This window comes from Melospiza georgiana, chromosome 20, assembly GCF_028018845.1.
Source record: "Melospiza georgiana isolate bMelGeo1 chromosome 20, bMelGeo1.pri, whole genome shotgun sequence".
Taxonomy (NCBI): domain Eukaryota; kingdom Metazoa; phylum Chordata; class Aves; order Passeriformes; family Passerellidae; genus Melospiza; species Melospiza georgiana.
In genome coordinates this window covers 8328063-8354813 of record NC_080449.1, presented here as the reverse complement: position 1 = coordinate 8354813, position 26751 = coordinate 8328063, and the positions used below count along the sequence as shown (strand labels likewise).

The 26751-nt window shown below is 44.8% G+C and overlaps 1 protein-coding gene across 1 annotated transcript in view; it reads right to left on the bottom strand.

The window, feature by feature from the left end:
- The window catches only part of ABL1 (ABL proto-oncogene 1, non-receptor tyrosine kinase), a 77692-nt gene that overhangs the window by 3905 nt on the left and 47036 nt on the right, over window positions 1–26751 (bottom strand). The window contains exons 2-10 of the mRNA XM_058038281.1: window positions 19325–19498; window positions 17692–17987; window positions 12366–12638; window positions 8449–8533; window positions 7908–8085; window positions 5577–5761; window positions 3337–3489; window positions 2604–2693; window positions 2107–2271 (exon numbers count right to left, since the gene is read on the bottom strand). Of these exons, the coding sequence (XP_057894264.1) occupies window positions 2107–2271; window positions 2604–2693; window positions 3337–3489; window positions 5577–5761; window positions 7908–8085; window positions 8449–8533; window positions 12366–12638; window positions 17692–17987; window positions 19325–19498 (1599 nt within the window). The remainder of the gene's footprint in view (window positions 1–2106; window positions 2272–2603; window positions 2694–3336; window positions 3490–5576; window positions 5762–7907; window positions 8086–8448; window positions 8534–12365; window positions 12639–17691; window positions 17988–19324; window positions 19499–26751) is intronic.

Below are 26751 nucleotides of genomic sequence, written 5' to 3'. Positions count from 1 at the left end.
GGTTTCTGACTGGAAGAGTGACATACAAACACTACATGTTTGTGTTCAGATTCCCCTCCTCACATCTGGAGATTTGTCTAAACTTCACACTGTGAAGAAGATAAATAGGAAGAAGCCTTTGCTTTAGTCCCTGTGCAATTGCTGTCTTTTGAATCGCTGACCCTCTGAATTAATAAGGCACCTCCGTAACCCACCTCCATCCCCAGGCTCCTCGTTCATTTTCCTGATGTCATCCTTTGTGGGGAATGGAAAGGACTGTTTCATGAGCAGAAATGGAGATCAAGCTATGACACTTCAGGTCGTAGCACAGTGAAGATGCTCAGCTTTGTACAGCAACAGAGAAAAGGGGCAGTGCCAGCCTCCTCCAGCAGCGCTGCTGCAGAGGGAAGCCAGGGGGTGACCCTCTCTCCACTTACAAGCAGTACTTAAAAATGAATAATGGTTTATAATAAATTCATAGAGAGTCCTGAAGGTCTCTGTGCTTGACTGACAGAGGGGCTCGTTCCCAGGCCAGGCACTCCAATGGCATTCTAATCCAAAGCAGGAATGCCTGCAGGGCAGCATATACATTTACAGCTTGACTAGGCAGCAAAGAAGGGAGATGAAGCAGAGTCATAAGGAAGGATGCTTCTTAGTCACAAACTGGTGATCATCATGCTATGGGTAGGATTTTGGCTGAGGAATGGATTTTGGTTGAGGGGAGAGAATTTGAAAAGAAAATATTTGTGCAGTTTGAGAGGACAACATGTTTTGCACAGGAACACTGCAGTTGCACCATTCCCATGGGATTCAGGGGGACATGGACAGCCAGAAGAGCCAGACCATGGTCCTACTGAGTACAGACACAGTAGAGGTGCAGAAATCCAGAGAAAACTAGCAGCTAGCACTAAGGAACAGCTTCCAGCTGCTGGACTTGCTATGGAAACACTGACAATTGGAAGGGAAACTGCAATAAAACTTTATTGTGAAAAAATTTCTTCCACAGTAAAGAATTAAATGATTCCCAGCATAATGTTAAAATCGTATTATGCCTGCTGTACTTTAATTTCTCAAAGCTCTCAAGTATTTAAATGAAATTATTTTAACTTCAAAAGCTTGTAATAATAGGCAATTATATTTCCTATACGTGGTAAATAACCTTCCTGCCTGAGTCACTGATATTTTCTTTTTCCATCATTTAAAATCCCCTTTTTCCCTCCCCTCTGCCCAGATGTACTTTGGTCACTGACACATGTACCACTGGGTGAATCTGACATTACACAAAAGAGGTCAGTCTCATGAATGGTCAGAAGAGGCAGCCTCAACAGGAGCTGCAAAAAACCCCACTGCATTTCGTTTTACATTCTTGTTTTTCCAGCACAGAGCTAGACACAAATCTCCTGTACTCATTCAGCCTTTTACCACTGCTTTTATTACCTCGGAATGGAAGGTAAGTGCCTGAAAAAACTGATTGGAAGTTTAATTTTATGGAAGAGTCTGTAAATACCTCTTTGTCCCTCGCTGAAATTATATTTGGTGCCTGCCAAGAGTAATACACTTCTGTGCTGCAAGCACAAATCTGGTAGGATGGAACAGTGAAGAAACCTCCCTTATGGGGCTTGCTAAACCCAAGCTATCACCCTGCTTTAAATTATGCAGTGTGGTAGTGTAAAGTGGCTTGAACACAGCAGATTACCCAGCACTCAGATGCAGTGGGAGATCCCACTGATAGCTCCTGTCAGGGAATGGGAAGAGGATATGATCAGAGAGCTCTGTGCTCAGGCTCTGGTCTTTGGGGAGCTGCAGGCAACAGCCATTAAGTTAAAAGAACTCCAAGGGCTTCTCTAAGCAACAGCAGGGAGATCACCAGTCCCTCAGCCAGTTAAGGATTCACACTCCCAGCTGCTGTGTGTATCTGGCTCCAGAATTAACAGCCCACCTTTGCAAAAACTAATAAAAGGAGTTCTGGACCCAGGACAGCAAACTCAGCAGCCTGTCACCCAGAAACACAGCGAGATGGCACCTGTGATTAGGCACAGCTTTGCCTACGTGAGGGCCTGCAGCTAGATGTGCATTTTGTTTCCCCCTGTATTTCCTGAAGGAATAATGACTTTAATTAAAACCTACCACATTCCCCCTGGCCTCGAGCATGAGCAGTCTCCAAGCCCTCGTTGGCATCTTTGCTTTCTGCAGCTCTCCTCGATGTTCGCGTTTTGGTTGGCAACTCTGGGGCTTGCAGGAAATTGCTCACCACACTCCTCATGCCCTTCTTTCCCAGCTCCTTCTCCACCTCTGCAAGGCACAGAAGAAAAACAAGCACTGCAATCAACTGGAGATAAAAAACTATTGCTCTGTTTGGAATTAATAGCACAAAAGAAAAGCGAACAACACAAAACGGGGGTTCCTTGGGGTAGTTCAGACATTTGGCCCTTTAAAATGAGATGGTTGCCCAGAAAAAATACCCATGTAAACAAATAACTGCTTTCCACATCATTTACACCAGGTAGTAGAACACAGGACTGAGTTTCACTGCAAAGCAGTCTATGAATAACAGCAGAGTTAAGGATGCAGTCAGCCCTGACCTCACCCCTGGTACTGCTGGTCCAGCAGGGACCCAGACCTACCATCAGATATGCTGGATTCCTGAAACATCGTCTCAAAGGCCTGATGGATCTCAGCAAAGGATGGTCTATCAGAAGGACTCCACTGCCAGCCTGAAAAAAAGCACAGCACCACTCAAATCTTCCCTCCAGCAGCAGACACTCACTCAGTGCCCTGCACCAACAGGAGCCAGAAATCACAGTTCCCTTCCAATACACTGAGATAAAATACTGACATGAAAATGTGATTTACAGGGTGCTGAGTGTCTGCAACCACTTTGGCTCAGTGACAGCTGCAGACACCCAGCACTCCCTAAATCAGGTTTTGGTGTCAGTTTGTGACAGTAGGTGCTGAGCACTGCTGGGGGAAAGTGCAGGGCACTGAGTCACGTACCAAAAGGCCACAGTGAAGAGTCACAGTCTGTCCTGCAAGAAGCCAAATGAAGCTCCTGCTTCATCCCTGGAGCACAAGCTTTTCTTTAAGTTGTCAGGAAAAAGGAGACAAAGGAAGCATTGAGATCCACAACAAATCTCTTCTCTGGGCCTGTGGGCTCCCAGCAGAGATGAACAGCTGGTTTCATAGCATGTTCATCCTCAAGAGAAAGCAGTTTTAACCAAACACTTCCACACAGCACTGCACCTTCCCTGATACTGGCAGGGGATTCTCATGCCTTGTGGTACACAGTCAGACCCCTGCACTTTTATTGCACCCTTGCAGAGGTAAAAAGCAGCATCTGCAGGGCTAAGAAACACTTACATGCTCTCATGAGCTCATAAACTTTCTCAGGACAGCCTTCAGGACGCTCCATACGATAGTCCTTCTCCAACAGCTCATAGACTTGAGAGAGGTCAATCCCAGGGTAAGGGGACATACCATAGGTTGCAATTTCCCACAGCAGAACACCAAAGGCTGCGGTAGAGAACAAGAGGAAAGAAAAAAAAAAAAAAAGGAAGAAAAAAATCAATAAGCTTTGTTTTCATCTTGAATTTGAGAGGATGTTTAGTGGGAGTAGTCACTAAACAGTGCTGCACACTTAGACCAGCCCTGGGTGGCTCAGATCCCATGCTCAGCAGCAGCTGAAATGTTAAAGAAGCGTAACAAGGCTCTCCGTCAGCACAGACAAATCTCCTGCGATATGACAGGGTAGAATTAGACTAATTTTCAATGTATCAGTTGTCTCCAACCCGAACGCCTTGAGATCCTTCAAGTCCTATTAGAGGCACAATTAAGAGACTTCACAGTGGATTAGCTGAAACTGCTTCACTGCTGCACTGCAGTCGCTCCCTCAGTGTGACAGCTCCTCTCATTTGCAACCTCTCCCTGGAGGACTCGCACATTTTAATAGCTCAGTGTTTTTGGGGTGCCCTTGTTTAGCTGCAGTGTGGTCTGGAAGGGGAATTTGGGAGGCAGCAGTGAGTGGAAAGTTTGAGCAGCTGCTACCAACGAGATACGGTGAGGGTGAGACATTTTGGGCCCAGGGAAAGCTGAATAGGAAAAGGGAGAGCACAAAAAGGGTCTTGGAACAGGCATTCAAGTGGCAGCAGTCAGTGGGGATGCAGGTCAGCAGCGGGGTCAGGCAGCTAACCCAGGAGTCAGGCACACAGAATAAACCCAACACCAGTTCAACAACCTGCATGTAATTAGTTCAGTCACCCTATTCTGTTCTTAACCTGAAGAGAAAGCGATTACAATTCTGCATAAGTAAGGAAATCACATCACATTACATGGCAACGCCACCAAGGGCAATTTACATTAGACATTGCTGTGCACAATTTTCTTTGATTGCTGTCTTGAGGCAGTGAGGTGAAAACATCTAAACCCTGGCGTGCCCAGCAGCAGCCCTGGCCTCTGGGGACAGCTGATCTCTGATGAGATCCCAAAGTCCACTGCCCCAACTCTGCTCCCTGAGGTTACATTCACCCTCAATAAAGACATCCCATATTCCTTTGGGATCTATCCTCACCCAAATACTCTGTTATTGAAAGGCACCACAGCAGTACAGCAACATCCTAAGACTGTGGCAGACACTCAGCAGCCAACAACACATGGAAACCCAAGGCAGAAGAAACATCTTGATCAGCAATCACATACTCCTTTGGGGGCTGTTTTGGCTTTTCCTCCTCCATCTAGGAAATATTTTACACATCCCCCATCCACCTAAAAGTTTCTTCAACATAAAACCTTTCTCTGCACATTTTCACCCAAACTGCAGAAAACTTCATCTCTGCTTCACTACTGTCTGTTGGTTTATTCATAGAAGGTGCTCAGGATATCATTTTCCAAGTGCCTTTGGGACCGCATTCCACAAACCTCTATCTCATGTCACTGGGCACTTTTGAGAATTTGACCAACAGCTATTGCAGAGATATAAAACCCAAAGAAATGTACTGATAAAAGTACAATGAGATTTTCTGTGGTCAGATTTGATACAATATAGCTCAATTTAGCTAAGTCTACTCTTATCACCAGCACTTCAGGGCTCTTCAATAACCATTTGTCATCAAATTTTCCCTCTCCTTCTCCTCATCTCATTCCAAAGATCATTCCTTTAAAATGCAGAAAGACAAGCTTCGAGCTATCACTAGACAGATACACACATAATTATTTTTTTAACATAAAGGACTAAAGAATCTGGTTCATTTTAAGTAGTTAGAAAGTTTTTGGCTATATAATAATGTATCACTTCATAATCCTGTGCCAGAACCCCATCAAGGCAGTAGCACTGGTGCACTTCAGCCCCATTTCTACATTTCTATAAACACTACACTACCCTTTACTTTTCATATTTGCTAACTCAAATATATATAATCAGGTGTGCATTCTCTGCTGAGACTGCCTAAGCAGAGATCAGTTCCTGCACTCTGATAAGCTCACAGAACAACGTTGCCCAAACCAGGGAACTTGCTGCTCCCTCCTGAAATGTTCCAAACAACCTCACTTCCCAGCCCTGGAAAAAACCACTATCATCTGCATTAATTTCCCATGCAAATTCTTACCCCAGACATCGGATTTGATGGAGAACTTGTTGTAGGCCAGGCTTTCTGGTGCAGTCCACTTGATGGGGAATTTTGCTCCAGCGTGGGCCGTGTAGGTGTCACCCGTCATTAACCTGCTCAGGCCAAAGTCTGCCACCTTCACCAAGTGGTTCTCCCCTACAAGGCAGTTCCTGGCAGCAAGGTCCCTAAAAAGAAGAGGCAAAAATAGGCAATGAGAATTCTTTACCATCTCACTTTTAGCAATGGCAAGGCAGCCTGCTGTTCCCAAAGAAACCTGGGCCTGTGTGATTATTTTGATCCAAATATTACACAGAAATTCTGGAGTTACATGCACACACACAAGTGGGAAAGTTATTTTCCATTCCCCCTTCGTAAGACTGTCATCCCAATTTTTTTTTCTTCTAATTTGAAGTGAGAGCTTCAAGAAGCCCCCTCACTTTCAATAAAAGCTGCCACCCTCAGGATAAAAATATTTCAAAGAAATGTCAGTGCTCAAGTTATCAATAGCTGGGGATGAGCACTGAATAAACTGAGTTTCAATTCCTCACTTCTTGCCCACCTCTGTAGCACTTCAGTCACCCCAGCCTTTCTCCAAAACTCCTTTTCCAGTCCTTGCTTAAGGACCAGGATGAGCTCCTAGTCCTGTTCTTTCTCCTCCCAGGTGTACCACCTTTCACAACACAACTTGTTCACAACCAGCACTTGGCCTTTGCAAACCTGCTGGAGCCTCTGTTATCAGTGCTGGCATTTTCAAAGGACTGGGCAAAAAGCAGATTTAACTTTTTCTCTGTATTTTTTTCCACCACTGGCCCCGCCCTGGCAGGTGAGAGATGTGCACATTGCATTTGCCACTTCTCTGGTTTGTACATGCTGTTTGCATCCTTGGAAATGCTTCAGGGGGATAAAAATGTAAAGCACAGAACTACATTTCTCCTAATATTAGGTTTTGTTAAAAACACTTTTCCAGATTATGTCACATTGAACTAAAAATTGATTGTACCAGGAAGCTCCTGTGAGATCTTTAGATATGAGGCAGACACTGCTGTTTCTGTTGCTTGTTCTTCTCAACTGGAATAAATTAAAAACCAAAAAAAAGTACATCTTACTGGATGCCCATTTAAATTTCACAGTGTTTTTGAATGTACCTTCTTATCAATGCTGATTACTACAATGTGTATCCAAATAAAAGCTCCTCTCCATAATCAAATTCCTCCTCCTTCCTGATTCATTAAATGAGGTCAGAGCACAGCATTTGAATCCATGGATGTGAATTGTGACAACACTCTTCAAATAATTGGGTAGGTGGTTATGGGGGTGGCTGATAAGGAAAAAAGCTACTATTTATTTTAGATAAATGGGTCATCAGAAGTAAGAGGAAATGAAATGAATGGCAGAGAAGACAAATGAGATTCACACAAAGGAGTTTTTAAAGTTTACTTCCTGCGGGCTGAAGGGACAAAATCCTTTCAACAGAGCAAATCAAAGGCTGGAAATTTTAATTGGCAGCATCACTGTTCAATTTATTGACTGATAGCAGCATTTAACCAGGCCTTTCAAGCAGCAAAGGCAACTCATGGCTTAGAAGAGCACCTAGAACTTTACACATCATCTTCATATTTGTCTGTATTAAAAAACCCACGTGCTAATTCCATATTCCAGTTAATTGGGCAGGAAAGGTCACGCTACAACACTGAGAGCATCTTGTACAAAGCTCAGGCACTCTGAGCCCTGGTGCAGGATGTGTCATTACATTGCCAGGAGCCCATTTCTGCAGACAAGGAACGCAAAGCTCCAGCCATAATTGCAGCACACTTTAAAGGTCAGAGTCCCTGAGACTTTTAAGACAGTAGAAATGCTTATTAAAGTGAATACACAATCTGGACAATAGCATGGAACAATCCCTGCAGTGGAAAACAAAGTGAACCAAACAAGACAGAACAGAGGCTGGGGCGGTGCTGGGAGGGTGATTCTGCTGTGGGGACCTGCACACATCCAGCATCACCAACTGCAGCTGGTTTGAAAGGTTGTTAGAAACAAGGAAATGCCTTATCTGGTCCATTAAAAGTCCATTACTTTGGGTGTAAATTCACATTTCAGGCCTTGCCCAAAACATATAAGTACTGATGTGTCTTTCACCTGCATCTACTTCAAAGGCAAGAGAAAAACCCAGAGAGAAAACTCATCCTTTGGGCAGGTTAATAGACTGTGCCAGATTTGCACTAGTGTGTTAAATATATGACACCAATCAATGCTGTGACAGACTGAAAGGGAGGAAAATACATCAAGATTGTTCTGTGCTCAACATTCAAGGGTGCTCACTGTCCTCCCTACCTGTGGATGAAGTTTTTCTTCTCCAGGTACTCCATGGCTGAGGAGATCTGAGTTGCCATGTACAGCAGCACCACAGCATTCACCTCCTGCCTGTTACACTCCCTCAGGTAATCCAGCAGGTTCCCATATGTCATGAACTCTGTGATGATGTAGAAAGGAGGTTCCCGTGTGCACACCCCTGGGGAACAACGTAAAGTTGACAGTGAATGTTGGAGAATATCAGTGAATCTTCAGGTTTCATCCTCAAAGGCAATTTGTACCTCCAGAAGGCAGAAAAATGGGGCTGGTGGAAAGAATGGATTCTGCTTGGAAGTGGTTAATAGAGGGGCTTAATTTTCTGCTTCAGCCTCTGGCAAATTAAACATTAGGGAGACGAGATCATTAAAAATCATGTATTAGTGGTACAAATTGTGAATTTTGCCAGACAATAAGTGTCTGTATTTAAAGCCTTGCTATGGTAAGCAGCTTATCTGCTCCTTAACATCCATATCACTGCACAAGGGTTTAGTTCAAATCCCTCTGCTTGGTATTTATCACTTACCTAATAATTGCACCAAGTTCGGATGCTTGATCTCCTTCATTACTGCAGCTTCTTTCAAGAACTCTTCCACCTCCATGGTATCCTCCTGCAGAACAATGGCAAAGCTTTGGCAAAGGCAGTGTACACAAAGGAGAAACAGATTTTTATATGAAGACACAAAAAGAACTGCAAACTGACAACATACGCCACAGTTCTCACACAGTAATTTTTTCTCTGTAGCCACAACACAAAGCCAGGGAGTTATAAACATTAATTTTTTGTATGGTTTTAAAAATACATATTTTTGTAATTTTCATACTAGCTGAGCTTGCTGGGGCAAGAAAATCCATATCCCTTTTGTGAATAGTCTCTCACAGAACGCTTGGGAGCAGAAAAGGAAAAAATAAGCCTGTTCCTAACAGGAAAAAAAAAACCCCATGAAATAAAAAGTACAGAAAAGGAACAAGAACGAACATAAAAGAAAGGATACACCACAATCAAACGCTTGAGAGGCTGCTGAAAGGCAGGCCCTTGTGTTCACTGGGCAGGAACAAGAAATTCCCTCTCTCAGTCAGGGAGGCACAACCGATGGCAGCCCTGGTGTGACTGAGAACCCAAGGTTTCACAGATTCATTTCTGGCATTCAGAGCCTGACCCATGACGTATCCATTCTGGGTAGAGGTGTCACCACCAATCTGTTGGGCACCATCAAGTCACTTGGCACAGCACAAAACCAAGGAATATACAATCTTGCTCAAAAGACCTATTTTTCTGAAGGAGATACGCCCCAAATGGCCGGAAGGTCATTTCAAAGTGGTGCAAAAATACAGATCTATTCCTAAAGCAATGTTTCTTTCTATATCCATATTTTTTTCAATGATGGATTAATGTTGACAGGCTACATGGACAAAGTGTTTTAGGGAAGGATTGGAAAGGATTTACTGCTGCTGGTGAGAACGATAACAGTGGGCTGCCACTGTGAGATCCAGCCAGCTCCCTGCTCTGCACTTAGCACTGAGAACATTTTTCCAACACTTCCATTCAATCATTTACTATTCATTGCCAATTAGCTTGATTGACAGCTGCGATTTGCTCAACACACTGTCAAAACTAATAGTCCAAAGGTCCTTGTGAGCAGAACCTTAAACTGTTCTCTTTGGCAGAGGAAACTGGGTTAATAATCCAGGTTGCAAAATTATCCTAAATAGGTCTTTGTCTTATTCGTGCTACACAAGCCTTGGAAGGTTTGTCCTTTGCATAGCTGCTCCACAGTTTGAAATTTCTTACCTCTCAGTGACCATATTAATAGGAAGGACACATACAGAGAACCACTGTAGCAATGACCTCTCTGAAAACCTGATCTTGTGGAAAGGACCAAGCTTTAACTGGCTTCCAGCTCCTACTATACTAAACCATGGCAGAAATAAAACATTTCTGGCTGTCCAGCATTTTCCCAGCACAGCACAGGGCCATGCCATGGCATTAAGGGACACCAGGGTTACATGCTGCCTAATTTAAACACAGACTTCTCTGCTGGGGAAAAAATAAAGGAGAGAAGGGAAAAAAAAAAAAAAAAACCAAAAAAAAAAACCAAAGAAAAAGCAGCAGCAGTCCTAGGGGCAGCAGAGCCGAGGTGAGCAGTGAGAAATGTGCTGAGCTGACCAGCTCACAGCAGCTCAGCCATTAAATGGCCCTCAGGAGAAGCAGTTACGGCCAGAGTCACAACTGGCTGCACTTGGCCAGTGCAGGTCACAGAGCCCCCTGTCCCCACAGCCACTGCCTTGTGCTCCTGTCCAATCTGGGGGTAAAACCACAAATTGAGTGTGTCCTGTTATAACAGCCCCTGATAAATACTGTGTCCTGTGCAACTCAGAGAGCTGCCAGGGATGGGTTTTAACAGGCAACATCTCATTACCAAAACACAGTCCTGCCCTCTCCAGTTAAACACTGAGGAACAGCCTGTGCTGCTTCCATCTCTTCTTCTCCAGCTCTGTGCCAGCCATGAGCTATCTTTAGACACTTGACAGAAAACTGAACAACAAATGGGTGTTCATAAAGCATCATTATTCAAAAAGATGCTGGGAGGACTTTTTTCCTCCTCTCTCTTTTAGTCTTCGCTCTCCTTTATCTTTCTTCTAGAGATATCTGAGGTAGAGGAGGAAGGAGCAAGAAGAATCATACAAAGTTTTGAAAAACATTGTCTCAAAGGAAAATAAAATGAGTCATCTGAAGATTCGGGCAGAAGCTGCAAAAGGCTTGTTTTTCCCAGTAGAACTGGGATATAAATGCGATTTTAAAATGTTTCCCAAAACTTTGAAGAAAGCTATAATCCCACCTGTCAGGCAGCAGACTAATGGATTTAAAGAAGGTGGATTATAAATTTGCTTTTAAGGATGGTTTTAGCGTACATAATTGCAGGTTGAAGTGTTTCTCAACTCTCTTCCTGGTTGTTCTTACACTCCCCAGTGGAACACGCTGCTCCATACTACATTATGAACCACTTTTAGTCGTGTTTCATTAAATATTTATTTATTTGAAACAGCCATGGTCTGTATTAAGGTTTCTCCTTTGCACAAACAGATTGGATGGGATAACATGCAGCTTGTCTTTGTTGACGGGTTTCAGGGAGATGAGAATGAAATCAACAACTTGAGCTTGGAGCAAGGTGGGAAGTCTGAAAGCAGCAGGAATGCTCACAGTGCAGCCAGCAGCAGGGAGATGTTACTGCAAGCTGTGCTGCAGGGCAGAGCTGAGCTCTGCTCAGTGCTGAGCAGCTTTGCTGAACCTGGCCCCAGCCCAGCCCACCTGCACCGCGGCGCTCCGAGCATCCCGAGCAGGGACAACACTAGATGTCACTCGCTCCCTGTGCAAGCTGCACTTGGACTCCCCCGCCGGGAGCAGCAGCAGGAACCTCCAGAGTACAGAAAAGGCCAAAATCAAAATACTTTCTGCAGCCATGGCAACCCACGAGTACTGAGGCAGCCGCTGCTCGGAGAGCAAGGAAGAAATATTTTCCCCAAATCAAGAAAAAGTTCTTCCCCTGACACTGAAGCGTCTACACAGCTCTCTCCACTTCAAAATTTCCATTGCAAAAAACCCAAAAGAAACAAACTAAACCCTCGGTTCTGTTTGTTTCTGCAAGACCAAACCACGTCCCCATTCGAGGAGAGAGAACATGGTGTCAAGTTTGCATAAACTCCTATTAAGCAATCAAATGCAATGCATGCAGATGGTGCCAGAAGATCTCAAGACAGTTTTATAAACACAGATGAATTAAGAAATGACCTTATGAACTCACAGAGCACTATTTGCATTTCAAGAGACAAGGAAACCAAGATGCAGAAATCAGGGAGCAGAGCCAGAAACAGAACTGATTATCCAGTTCTTCATTAAAGCCACTTATGAATTTTAATATACCTTAGCTTGCATACCATCTTTTCTCCTCTTGTGTCTTTTGATAAGAAGCAGCTGTGAACAGTTGCTTAAGACTTTCAGGTACACAGGGAGCTTGTCTTTTGGGAAGGACGCCACATAAGACAGAAAATCAAAACATGTAAAGCCTCCCTGAAGCACAGCCTTTGAATTTTATGTTGACTGACTCACAATCCACAGTTTTCTTTAATACACCAGCTTGCGCTGGTGTGTTCATCCGTGAACAGCTCACCTCTACCACACCCTGAACACGAGACACCGTGGCACTATTTGCTTTTCTAAGGTTTCATCCATTCTCCAGTAAAAATTGTGCTGCTAACATCCTCCTTTGTTTAGATACGAGTGTTTTAGGTATCACATAAACCATAAGAGGATCAAGCTCTTTTAAAAATATTCTGGCTCCAGCTTACAGCACTCAAAGGGAGGGCAACCATCAACACAAACACAACTAGAAGCGAGGGCGGGCAGCCAGCCTGAACGCGAACCACTCCGAGATCGAGTCCTACCTTGAGAGTTTTCACAGCCACCGTCAGGTTGTACTTCTTCCAGACTCCTTCATAGACCTCTCCATACTGGCCTCCCCCCAGCTTGTGCTTCATGGTGATGTCTGTGCGCTCGATCTCCCACTTGTCGTAGTTGGGGGACACGCCGTAGATGGTGGGCTTGTTGCGCTTGGGCGCCGGGTAGTGCAGCGTGGTGATGAGCCCGTCCGCCACCGTGGAGTGGTGATGCACCAGCTCTGCCAGCGTGTTGAAGCGGCTCTCTGAAGACACATAGAGCTGGGGAGCAAAGGGGAAGGGAAAAGCTCGTTCAGGTAATGCCCCTCGGAGAGGTTGTGCGTAGGAGCTGCGTTGTAAAATTGTGAAAGCAAAGTGTGGCGTTGCTTCTGCTTGAGCCGTGGAACTGTGAGCTCCACAAGCTCTGTAACCAGCTCCAGAGCCCAGAACAACCAATGCTTACATGGGAAAGGCATGGATTCAGGAGAAAATACATGCACTTCGCCAAAACAACAGGGCAGAAATAGCTGCAAATAGCACTAGACTGGCATGCTGTTGCTTGAGATGCCTTTTTTCAAAAGGCTGGTCAGTGGGACATCTCCTGCAGAGTATGGGGGGTGTCACCCTCAGTGTTTCAACTATCACTGCTTGGGTTATTACATTTTCACCTGCCTAAATTCTCCCTCAAGTGTCATTGGCAAACCCGAGCCTTCCCTGCTTTAGGCCTGAGCTTCTGCAGAAGTTTAGCATGAAGTCAGGAGCTGCTCTGCTCCATTCCTGTGATGGGCACTGATCAATAGCACAGAAGGAAAATCATTACCACTGAATGAAAACCTGCTGCGAGGCATGATAACCCATATTTGTTACCTTCTTAACATTTATACACAAGATCCATTTTAAGCCTAAAATCCTGCTAAAGATAATGGACAACTGACTCCCTCCCACCAGAGCTGTGTGCTTCCAGTTTTCATCCTCAAGCCCAGTGTTCTGCCAGGCAAGGTGAAAAAAGCTAGAAATTGAATTATTTGAAAAGTGCTGGTAACACCTGAAGGAGATGGGGAGAAGTCTTTGTATCAATATGCATTTTGCATCACAGTCTAGCCTACAACACAGAAGATGGAAGAGCTCCATTTCTCACAAAGGACCAAGGTTTGGCAAGGGACAAGCTTGCAGGAAGAGCAGCACCCAAACTCCTGTCCACTCCACAGGCTAGACCTACTGCTCACTTCACATGCTATGATCAAACTTCTCAAATGTTTCTGACATGCTGGATGTACACTCAACAATTTCTGCATGTGCACTGGCCATCTGCTTGGGATTTCAGGAGGCTGGGAAGCTGATGGGGCTGCCAGGCATCCAAAAATCCTAGACTTAGGGTAAAATTCTGCTTCTTCCACCTAGACAGAATATTTGGACGGAAAAAGAAAATGCATCTGTGAAGCTCCAGCAGTAAGAGAGTATCACCAACAAAAAAGGGAACTGTGTTTGCAAGAGAAAAAAGTGTTTGCAAGAAGGGACAAAACCACCCTCAAACTTGATTAGTCTTTTTAATGAAGACTGGAAGATAATGGCACCCTCCTGGGAAGCATGTTCACATCTCTCCACCCGAATTATTCAGATATTCTTTTGATATCTCATTTCAACATTGGCTAAAAAATCCCCCTCAAATGAAAAAAGCTACAAAAACCTACAAAGCTTTTCACGACCAAACAGGTGCAATCACCTTAAAACCAGATGTTCTTAGAACAGAAAAGTGACAACCTAAGAGGCTGTTACAGCTGCTTGGTGTGAGTGATCAAGCATTAGCCAGTACAACCACAATTTAGAACAAGCTATGCCTGTTTGGGAACGACTTGACTTGCAGTGGTATAAGCAGTTCCCATGTTACACTGAGAATTAAAATCTGAAAATATGGATGTAGAAAAAGCTGAACTCCAGGATTACTTGGAAGTATTAGAGAAGCACGGAGAAGGAAGCTCCCCCATGGTTTTATGACAAGTTCTATCTCATGAAAATTAGAGATATCTGCATTTAGTGTGACAGATTGTATGATCCTGTTACAGAAGGAAAAAGAAGCTAAATAAATGGCCAAAGATTTCAGAGAAAAACTGTAGGAGGATGAGCACAGAACAGGATTGCCCTGTCCAGGCCACAAAAACAACACTTCATGCCTTAACACTCATGAAGTTTTCCATTTACATTAAGATAAACATCCAACAGTAAATGTGTTTATTCTGTAGGCAGGTTTTTTCTAACCTCTCACTGATGACACCCAACAAAAAAACATGTGGTGCTGCTGACCTGTACTCTCACAGAGGTGACAGACTCAGCATCTGAGATTGTAGGGACTCAAGTTTGCTTCCTGGCTATGTTGTTGACGCTATTTGGTCAATTTTTGTGTATCAAACAAACCACAAACAACAGTCCTGTTTTAAGGGGCTCTGCCTCCACAAATGGGCTGCTCATCTGCACTCCTACTACCAGACCACATCTCTTTTTTCCTGGCTGAGGTATTTTGTACAGGTGGTTAAACTGGCCCGTGCTAACCTCAGCACATCCTGAATCCAGCGGCACTCCCACTCCCCACTCAGAAGACAAAACTGAACATCCACACCAAAAAAATCCATGGAGGTTCAAGTCTGCATCCAATTCAGCCACTGGAAGATCCAAGAGATTCAAACAGGACCCCAGTCCTGTTTCCTTCCTGCTGAGGACAGCAGGATTTGAAGAACTGGCTGGACAAGGCTATTTATTCAGTTGGGTTACTCACTAGAAGGTTTTCCCTCAAGTACTATCAAACCCAGGAAAACCAAGGCCTCTGTACCACAGAAGTGGTTTACCACACGACTGGCTGCACTGTGCCAGCCAAATCAAGGAAGGTCACTTTTAATACCTTCCTTAAAAAAACCCCAACCAACAAAACCAAACATTAGAGGGTGGTCCAAAATAATATGACCCATAGAAGTGGGAAATAAAGAAAAAAATTCCCAGAGGAATTTTTTTGAAGTCAGCCAATGCATTCAATATAATTTGTACTAAAATGAAGATGTACAAACCTCTGATCTCTCTAGTCCCTTCAATTTTCTCCCAGGAAAAAGTCTGGGTAAGGCTTTGCAATGCAGGACACAGCAGTGAGCTGAGCAGCAGCTGCTCCACATGTTCCTCTAATACCTCTTTCTCCTGGAGCGTGTTCTGTCAGGCACAGGATATGATCCCACCAAAGCCATTCATCCTTACTGCAGCACTGGGAGATATTAAATTCCCTGGACAGGCTGACTAATGATCCAGCAGGCTGGGAGAGCCCCAGGTGCTCAGGGCAGTGAAGGTAAGAGCTTTCCTCCAGCACAGCCATGATCTGCTGCAAAGCTGGTAATAAACAGAGTGTGACACGAGCAGCTCAGAGCAGGACCTGCTCCAGCAGCCTCCATCCTGCAGAGGGATAAACAGGGATATTGGCTGTTTCTCCTCCCAGCTCCTCAGCTCTGACAGCCAGGGACAGGGTGCTGGAAGAGCACAGTGTCCCCAGCCCAGCAGCACATCTGCCGCTGAGATGTCGCAATTCACTGCCCGGCTCGTTAAGGCAAATTGAAAGCAATGAGCTTTAACAGGCCAGGCTGCAAACTGCAGCTCATGATGCATGGCCGTGGCAAACTGCCCCTTCTGCAGGGATGCTGGCACTTGGCACAGCAGCAGGAGCACTGTGGCTACCTCTGTGCTTGATCCTGCAACGCCCAAAAGCCACAGGTCTAGGTCACTGCTGCTGCTCAATTTTGTATTTCCAACCATCATGAGCTGCAAATCTGCTTTAGTGAATTGTTCCAACCTTTGTTTTGCTTCTTCTCAAAAACACCAATGCAAGCAACTTTGTGGAAAACAAACAGTTAACCTGGCTAACACAGACCTGAATGGATTACTGGAGCTCTGCAGAACTGTTTTTCTGGGATAAAACAGCTCTGCTGGGATGAAAGCCTTCATATGCCAAACTCTATTACAGCTCAAATGGAGACCATGTGCTATCTCCTCACGGACACATGCTTATTTACACCAACCCAAGGAGCCTTCGGTTCAAAACGTTCACATGTGAGCACTGCTCATCTGCCAGCATCTATGGGAATAGAAGGAATATCCACTAGAGAGAGAGGAGGAGGAATAATATTCCAGATTGCCATGTAGTCCTTCAAGTATGCTGCATGTCAGCACTTCACTGAGCTGATGCTGACCACAGAGAGCATCTACATGGGAGGGAGAAGGAAGAATCAAAATGCCATAAGTTGGAAATATGTTGCCTTAAATGACATGGTCAGAATTGTCTCAATTACAACCCATTTGTTAAAGCAGACAAAAAATATTTCATCACTGAATAAAATCTGGTTATCTTATTGGAGGTTTTAGAGTGCTGAGTCTAATAAATAGGAAACACAGTGTACTGGGTCCTTGTATTTTCATACTAAAGATTTTGCTGTCACCTTTGCTGTAAGAAAAGTAAAGGTCTCATAGGACAAAGGAAAATTTGGCACAGTGGGCTGCTACTATACTTGATTACTTTTGGTTTTTTTTCTTTTGAGGAAATTTAATGGTACAGAATCTGTCATCTATTAGATGCTGGCAAGAAGAGCCTCAGCAGCCATGCTCCAGACCCACACTTCAACTTCTGCACAGGATCTAAAGAGACACTGCTTAAAATAGATTTGTTAAAAAACAAAATTTTCCAAATTCCAATGCCAGTGGAAATGTTTCCATGAAATCAAAACAAAAACCTGTGGAAAACTACACTTTTATGCTAACATTTCTCTGCAGCATCCACAAAGCACAGCATTGCACCACTGCTACAGCACACAACAATCTAGGGGAAAAATGAAGGAACTGGGGACAAAGCCCATATAAAAGTGAAAGTGCCTACCCGTCTCCAATGATCACGCTGAAATACTGTAGAGAAATCAAAACAGTAGTTAAAAATACTGCAGAATACCTCAGAAAGCATTCTGTCCCTAATATTTACAGGATTATTAGCAACAGGCTCTGACTTTTCTGATTTGACAGTCAGGGATTATCTTTTGAACATAAGGGATAAGAATTCTCAGGATCTCGATAAAATTATGTATTAGATTCTGCTCTGATCTAACTCTATTATTTTTTCCCTTAAAGAAAGGGATAAAATGTTTCTGGATTATACAGCATTCTACAGGAACAGAACTGTTTTGTCCCAGCCACATCAGAATCTCACAGTTTTACTGTGATAAATCACGAGTCCTGCGACCAGAGCTCAGAACTGCTCAGTTCCATCGCTACTGCTCCACCAAACACCCCAGCGAGGTTAGCAGAGCCCGGAGCCCACCTTGCCATCGGAGGCAGTGTTGATCCTGTAGTGGTAGACCCTGCCCTCGTAGCGCAGGGAGATGGATCTCTGGCCGGGGCTGCTCTCGCTCTCGCGCACCAGGAAGCTGCCGTTGATGCCGCTGCTCAGCAGGTACTCGGCGGCGTTCCGCGACACCGGCCCGTGGTACCACGAGTGCTTCTCCAAGCTGTTCACCGGCGTGATGTAATTGCTGGGCACCCAGCCCTGCCCGTTCTTGGTCTGAGCCTCACACCACTCCCCATTGTGATTGTAGCCCAGCACGCGGAGCTTTTCACCTTGAGGGAGAGAAAATGGATTTATGTGGCAGGCTCTGGGCTCACTAGGGCCCCTTTCACCTTGGGGGAGTGAAGATGGATTTATGTGGCAGGCTCTGGGCTCACTAGGGCCCCACGGAGGGCTGAGGTGCAAAGATAGGAATTGCCAAGTCGTGATGAAATAGCAAAAGAAGCTCCCGCCTTCCACCTCTCAGACCCCAGCTTATCTCTGTAACCCCACAGGTCACTTTCCCTTAATCCCTACTATTGGACAAGTTTGGATCCCCTTATGGCCTGTAAAAAGGGGCTGTTTTAGCTCATTCTGGTTAGAAGAGCCATGGCTGGAACCCTTCACAGACCCCTCAATAAAACCATCGCTGTGGAACCCCAGGACATTTTCATCTCCTCTCTCGTGTCTGCTTCTCAACTAGCCTGGGCACCTTAGCAAGGAAAGAGCTGGAATCCTAAGAGAGCTGGTAATCACTAAAGAGCTGATATCCCTTGGGCTTGCTAAGGTAGCCAGGGGCTGCGAGTGGCCTGGGCACTCGGACACTCTGCCCCCATGAAGGACTGAGCTATTCTGTCCTTGCTGCCTGCTCTGGGGCAAATCAGCCCAGCAGAGAGTCGGGATTAGATTTAGACATGGCGAGCCTAGGAGCTGAAGACAAAGATAAGTTCTTTCTGCCTAGCAGATCATTAAATAATCTCCTATAAGAATAGGTATCTGACTCAGCAGGGAGCATGTGTTTCTCTTCAAGCTTGAGTGGAGCTCTCCAAGCCAAATAAAGTCACATGCTTCAGATTTTTAGGCTCTCCTGCAGTTCTGCACCAGCTCCAATACTGCTCGAGTTTAAGAAATGAATCCAGCAAATTTTATTTGAACTGAGCTGGCTTCTTGGAGCTAGGAAAGAACTGGAGTGCATAAACAATTAAAAAATAATTTTAATTAGGAAGGTAAGTAGATGTGACTTGGAGTACGTACAGTGTTTTCTTTCTCAATCCTTCTGGTCCTTATATCTGTACAGTCATTTTTCATACAGGGACTGTGTTTTGGAGAACTGTGAAAATAAGAGGCCAGCCTCCAAAATCAGCTTAGTTTAATTTCTCAGTTCAAATTCTTGATCCTAATGGAGAATTTAGTTTTGACAGTTTCTTGCCCAATGCAATAAAAAAAAAAAAAGACAGTTATAACCTTTAAAAAGGTCATGACTTTGTGAAATATTTGTATTTGTTTAAGATGATTTCCCACAGTAAAAAAAATTCCACAGGGTTTGGTGTTAAACTTAATTATTTCACAGCGACCTTCCTTCCTACACCTTCTCCCACACTCCCAGTGGAATTCTGGGCAGTGACCTTACCTTTAGTTATGCTGAGAGTGTTGTCCCCACTCGCCACAAAATCATACAGTGCAACAAAGAGATGGGGGTCATTTTCACTGGGGCAGGAGAGGAGGTTTTCCTTGGAGTTCCAGCGAGCTGCTTCGCTCAGACCCTGCGGCTCAAAGTCTGACACTACCGGTCTCTGAAGGGCTTCTGCAGGAGAAAGAGGGAGAGAAAGGAAAAAGCAGGTTCATTTTGGCTGATAAAAGCCATCTGGCCAACCCACACACTCTGACTTTCTAAGCTGCATTGTTTCATGACACGTGTGCTCCTCGTGCGTCAGAGCGCAGATATGGACGGTGCCTCAGTGCACATCTCCTGCCACATGGGCAGGACACTCCTGCTCCAGAGCTGTCCCCAACCCTCCCAGAGCCCCCAGCTCTCAGGAAATGCAGGAAAGGGAAAGCCCTTCTCCATTCCCCCAGTAAATGCAGCTCACGTAGGCTGTTTGCTGCCTGTAAATCCTTTGGCTCACACCTAACTGCTGGAATGGTTAGATTTGAAAACAAACCCAAGACCTTTAAAAGGTAAATCCCTTAATTATCCTATAAATGAAATGGCTAGAACGTGCAGCAAATGGAGCCAAGCAAGGTGAGATTTATAAGACATGGTATTTAAGAAGGAGTTAGGTCTTTCTGGTCTTCAGTTCTTTTAATCATTTCTCTTCTTATTTGAGAACAAGGCAGTATTTTTTGTTGCCCTCTCTCCTGCCCATCACTCTCAAACTACAGCAGTGTTGAGCAAACTTCTACACTTTTAGGAACCCTGAGACAACTCCAAAGACAGAAATTCCTGAAAACTGAGCTTTACAGGTGAATAAAAGCCAACCTCCAAAGTTTTTTATACCCTGCAGCACATTAGGCATGTAATATTCAGTAAGTGTCAGGCAAGTCCCAATACACCAGGGAATTTTACTGCAGTTGCTCCTGCAAGTCCTTCACTTTGGGGCACGACCGTAGAGTCTGGAGCAGAAATGTTCCAGATAATTGTGCCCCTCACTCTTTAACACGCTACCCCCAGATGTGCCGGCAGCACCAAGCCTGACTGTACTGGCACAGAGCCAGGACAATAAGTTGTGAAACTCTTGTATTTGAAGGGTCGTTCTCCATCTGGATGAGTTTGCTGAGCGAGGTCACAGAGCTGCACACAAAGCATTGCGTCAGTGTGGCTCTGGGGACAGGAAACGCGGCACTGTCACTGCAGCCCCTTGCCCCAGGGACTGCCCTTCATTACAGCATCAGCCCCTGCCTGCTGAGCCCCTCTCTGCACACACAGGGCTCTGCACACAGAGACTCCATGCCAAGTGTTTCCTAGGCTGTCAGGTCACCTGGGAGCACAGAACTCTGTTTACACCTGCAATACTCAGTAGCTTTGTGCTGTTGTACAGATGCAATCCTGTCAAAACATGGTTTTAACACTACTGTTTGTTTGGCCTGGAAATTGAGTATAAGCTGTGCCAGTAAACCGGTGAAGAACTGAGGCAATTGACATCAGAAAAGGAAGTTTAGTGTGTACTGGGACATGTCCAAAATATGTTCCCAGTGGAGAAACGATTAAAAAAAAAATACCACCAACCCCCCAAAATTCAACCTACAAATCATAACAACACACATTATTTTCTAATATCATCTTTGATAGTGAAAGTGCAAATAGTAGAAGCGGCCACTATTCACCCAAAGACAATCTGGCATCCTTGATGTGTTAGTCAGGTGACCACTGGTAAAGGCTCTCTGGGTGGTTATTTATGTACATGAGTACTACTGTACTTGTTGGAAAAAGTATATGATCTACGTGAGCAAAATAGCAAATACAGACACTGCTGGGCCTTGTTTTCATAGCCAAACTGTAACTGCAGGGAGATATATTTCCATAGTGAATCTCAGCAGTTAAATAATTCCACTTTCTAAATGATTCCACAGTCAGAAAAAGTGGTAATGTGTTGGGGGGTTATTTTAAAGCACATTGATATCCTGGCTTCCTCTTCATGTGTCCTGAAGGAGAATATATTTTAATAGCCTGGTTTCCCTCAAGAGTGACAATGAGACAAGAAACAGAAAATCCACTTTGAGAAATTAAGCTACAATCATTTTACCATGAAAACACTTTGAAGCCCATTAAGCTCCCTTATCAAACACAGGGCCCCAGAGTGATGGGAGGTACTCCAAGGAGTTAAACCATCAGTGGACACCTGGAACAGACAGACAGCATAGCTGCAAGGGGCAGTCACACAGCCTCGGCAAGCAGCAATGCTGTGATGCTCTCCCCCAAAATGGGACAAAGCAGCAGTCACTGCTCTGTGGGATGGACCATAAACTCCTTTAGGAAGGAAAATGCCTCCCACATGGGCACTAATTCCACAGGAAGGCAGGAAATCCAAGGCAGGCTCCCCTCCAACTCCAGCACATGGCAGCCCAGCGAGGATGGCTCAGGCACAAGCAGGGATGGGGATGTGGGAGCAAAGCCAAGAGCTCCACGAGAATCCCTCCCTCGTGCCCAGGCCCTGGTGAGGCTGGGACTGACTCACTACACTGGGATGCCAAGGTATGTGCTTCAGTTCAGCTGTGAGACAACACCATGCCAGTGCCAGCAACACCCACGAGCGTGGTGCAGAGTCGGGGAAGGCTGGCTGTGCTCAAGGACATTCCTACAGACACTGACTCAGTGACAACACCTGCAACACCAAGCACTGCAGGAGCAAGGGCTGTTGAACACACACACACACACAGGAGAATTTGCTACAGTGGAAAACCACACTGGTCTCCCAGTGACATCAGGGGATGCTCACACCCTCTGTCTCTCCCAGTCTGACCCTCCTGTGCAGCCACAGGCACCCCAACAGAGGTGCTGGCTGTGTGTGAATGTGCTGAGCAGGAGAGCACGATGGGGACACGCCAGACAACTGTTGGGCTGAGTGGAGCTGGTTTTTCCAGAAGTTAGGGACCCCAAGTTAAGAACTGGGGTGGAGAAGGTGGTGAATGAAGCTTGAAGAGTGTCCAGAAAGGGAGGATGAGGCCCTGAGTCAACACAGAGAAGAGCGTAAAGGAAAGAGCAGAATTGTGGTGACCCGAGTGTAGCAGAAGCTTGATAGACCGTGACAAAACACACTTTTAAAGGTCTGGGCCCCAAGAGGAGACTGTCAGCAGACTGAGGACACAAAACCATGAAGCGAGAGAAGCAGACAGGACATGTCCATCTGGGAGCCACGTACAGCCGGCTGTCAGCAGCATTTACCCTCTGAGCAATCCTCCAGCAAATCTGCCCAGACATTCCAGTCCTCCAGAGCAGGAATTAGACATTGCTGCTCCTACATATTGAGAGTCTTTTTCAACACACAGCTCCTTCACCTCCTACTGCTGGTTTTAACTACAATTTTACAGCACTGCTGAGATCTTCAGTGGGCCAGGTTCCTCCTAATAAATCAGCCTGGCTGCTGTACCCACAGGAGGCCATCCTGGCATGGAGATGGGGCAGGAAGCGAGCGTAATTCAATCTGCTATCGCTGGGCTGTCCTTCCTTCCACACATCCACTTTGTCTTGTGCTGCATCCCAGCAAGCCTGCAATTTATTACTCTGCTCTGGATAACACCTGGGTTCCTGATGGGAGTCCTAAAGCAGCACTGTAATTCAGTTCTCCACTAACATCAACTAAATGATGACTCTTAATTAAAGTGGTGCCAACTTTGAAATAAGACAACAGCAGTTTGCATTTTGAGGCATTAGCCATAAGAATGTCATCATTTCCTCCCTAAATTTTTTTCCCAGAAGGTATTTATGCTTGCACACTAAAAGGTTTCGTAAGTGTAACTATCTCCTACTCATTACTGTTCATACGAAGCCATGAATCATGGTTAGGGGCTGTGTGAGAACTTCTGAGTATGAACAATTCTGGTCGAGATGAACGCAAGCAAATTTCCTTCACAATGCAAGGGAAGGGCTGGCAAAGAGGCAGGAGCACAGAATTACACTTGGCTCCTCCAGAGCTGACTGCGAGGCAGTCCTGAGGGAAGGAGGAGACCTCCTGTCTCCCTACAAAACAAACATCCTGTGGGCTTACAAACTGTGCTGGCATTTTTTCCACACGGTTTGTAGAGCAAGGGAGTGCAGAACACATCTACTAATCTCTTTGGAGGCACAGCACATGCCACCTAAGCCTTCTCTTTTCCCTACATTCCCTCTACTCCCCTTTTCCCCTGGAAGAAACTATGATAAATAGCAATGCAGATTTAATACTTCCAAATGTTTCCCACTCTGAGCACATATGACGGAGCAGCTGCCTCTCTGTCTCAGTATTGCTCCTTAGTGGCCCTCACAGATTCCCTATGCCTGATGGAATATGGATTTAAATATAAAATTAAAGAACCTGTAAAGCAGATCTTTCCAAAAAGGAGGGATTCATGTTTTATTTCAGACTCATCCCTCCAGTGAGATCAGGCTCAGCCTCTGCTGTTACCCCCTGCACAGCCCAGGCCACAGACCCTTCTGCAGCAATGACAATTGCTGATTTTCCTGCTCTTGGCTGATATTTGGAAAATCCACCTTCTTAGAGCTAGTATGAGGATAAATACCACTTTTTAAACATTGTGTATTTATATACAGAGATGAAGCAGTGCAGAAACTGCAGCCCCACTCCCCTGAGCTGGGCCACTCCTCCAAGAGATGATTCCATAATTTCAGGGCTTTTAATGTCATTTTTTGTTTTGTTGATTTGTTTGTGGGTTGTTCTGCTGGGTTTTTCAGCAAGTTCACTCATACACAGACTGGTAGGCTCTACCTGAACTCAGTCACTGAGTTTACTCCATTTATAACCCCTTAGTGACACGGCAAACATCATCTTTCTGCAGCCAGCTAATCACAGCTGTAAATGGATGGAGTAGAACAGTGGGTATGGCAGAAATCTGAACTTTACTCCCAAATCTGCCACTGAGTTCTGCCTGACCTTAGACAATAACGTCTGGGAGAGAAAGAATAAAGAGTAACTAGATTCAAGTGAACTTCAGTGACACTTCAGTATTTCTGACAACTTCACTTTTATAGCTTTTGGTTTTGTTTCCTTCCTGAAGGAGCAGAAGTAGGAAAGTCTGCCTGATTCTGAGCCCTGAGGCAGGGAAAGCACCAAGCAAGAATCATCAAGATTTATTGTTCTATTCCCTTGTTTCACTAAGCAGCCCCACAGACTGCTCAGGGAAGGACTGACGTGTCTGTGGATGATCAGTTTCAGGTCTCAAACCTGTTACAACTTTTCCTGTGAAATGATAATCCTTTCCCTCACCACATCCCACGGGAAACTGTAGCAAGCACCATCAACCAGATTTTTGAACAAATAAGAACCACTGGAACGAGCACACAAGAAAGAAGCCGCTGCAAAGCCAGAAATGTGGATAACAGCAAGAACTCTAGTGAGTGGTGGTAGATGAGAGGCCATGAGGTGAGGAGCAGAAAACAGCCAAGGAAGAGAGGAAACACAGAAGGGAGGCAGCAATTCCAGGTTAATGCATTTGCTCTCCCTGTGACATTGGGGCAGACGAGTCACTGTGCTGCCAGTTTAGGTCTGGCTTAATGCGTGCCCAAATGCATTACAAAAATCCCTCTCCAGGAACAGGGCAATGGGTACAGGCTGCTGCTCCTCTCCAGGCTTGTCTCCTCTAGCTGTAACAAGACATGCTAAAAGAAAAACTAGAAAAAAAAAAAAAAGTCAGTCTGACAGCTGGCAGAACAGGAATCTTTTCAGCTAAAAAACAAAAGGACTTTACTAGTGTCCTCAAAATATTTTTTTTCAACTTCACAGAGAACACTGACAGGTTTTAAACAAGGCTTTTGCCTTTCAGTGGCAGAGCCAAGCCCAAAAAGGCAGCAAGACTATTCCAGCCCCTATTTGGGACATGGACACATTCTGTTTTCCTGATCAGATTGGCAGCAGTACTCGCTGTGCCTCTTCCCTTCTACTCTTTACCCTTTCTTGGTGTGAAGTGGGTGAGGAATTATTCACTTTGGCAAAGGCAGACAGGAGAAAGCAGACGAGAGAAATTCAAATCCGTCACATTTTAAAATAATATTTACTAGTGGGAATAGAAATGAGGGCAAAGAAATGCCCAGCTCAAACGTCAATATGAAAACTCAAGTCATTGTTAGAACCAGTTTGAGCGTATTTTTGATCAAGTTAAGAGAAGATTTCAGCTTTTTTAGGGAGCAGGACAGTCTGCCCTTGCACAGCAGCACACAGCCATGGGCCACAGCACCTGCCAGCCCTCCACACACACCACACACAGAGCATCTCCAAACAACCCTCGTTCCTGCAAACCAACAGAGCATAAAAGCCTCTCAGAAGGGACCACCATGAAAAGAAAACCACATTTCTGATTACTTGGTCAAAGGACACGTGCACCTACACACGTGCCTGACACCAAATCAGCCTCACAGCAAATCCAGACTCAGCACAATATTCTCCAGAAGTGTTTGAAAATACAACAAATAGACTTGATTTTGTTACCTCCCATGCTATTCATCAACCAACAACTGGATTATTTCTGTTAACATACAAAAATAAGGAATACATACAAAAATAAGGAATACAAATACATACAAAAATAAGGAATTAAGTAAAATTTCTTCTATCCTCCTGGCTGCAACTGGTTTTCCAAACACCTAATGGACCTTTCAGCCTTTAAGCAGTTATGGTTAAGGTTTCTCATCTATTACAGTAAAGAAATGTTCAGCTTTTCATACAACTAAAATAACAGCAGAGTTAAATCCTCCAATGATATCACCATCAATTCTTTCTTTCAGAGGCTGAGGGTTGTGCATGGAAATGGACTGGCCATCACAGGCTGTTCACAGGGATCCAGGAGCAATGATCCAGAGTTTCTGACCCTTGACACAACCCTGCCCCCTTCTCATGATCTGCCAAGCTTAAAATAACAAATCCATACGTAAAAGCTTGTCACATTCTTAAGGGCAGCACAAGCAAATGGATTTCACTTGTGCTCTTGGAATTCAGGAGTTTGGGACAAGCCACCACCGTTCTTTTGGAGGAGTACTCAACAAGGATTTCAACCTGACAGTAACGTTTATAAGAAAACTGCCCAGGAAGACATTCAGCTTTAGAAAGGAGTAACAGAAAATCCTGATTTTTTACACTTCTTTTTCCTCAGCTGAGTATCTCACCCTGTTCCCCAATAAATTATGGGGGTTTTGGGCTGTCTATGTCCTGACTGCCACATTAAGGTTGCAGTTGCCACATTTGTACACCTTTAACATCAGCTCTGACACTGGCTTTGGGTTTGCCCCATGATGAGCTGAGAAGTGAGACTTTGAAATTGAGTAAAAGTCGTTTCAATACGCATTTCCCATTACATCATTAAAAAAACCCAAATATACAACCACAGTCTCAGGGAAGCAGGAGGTGGAAA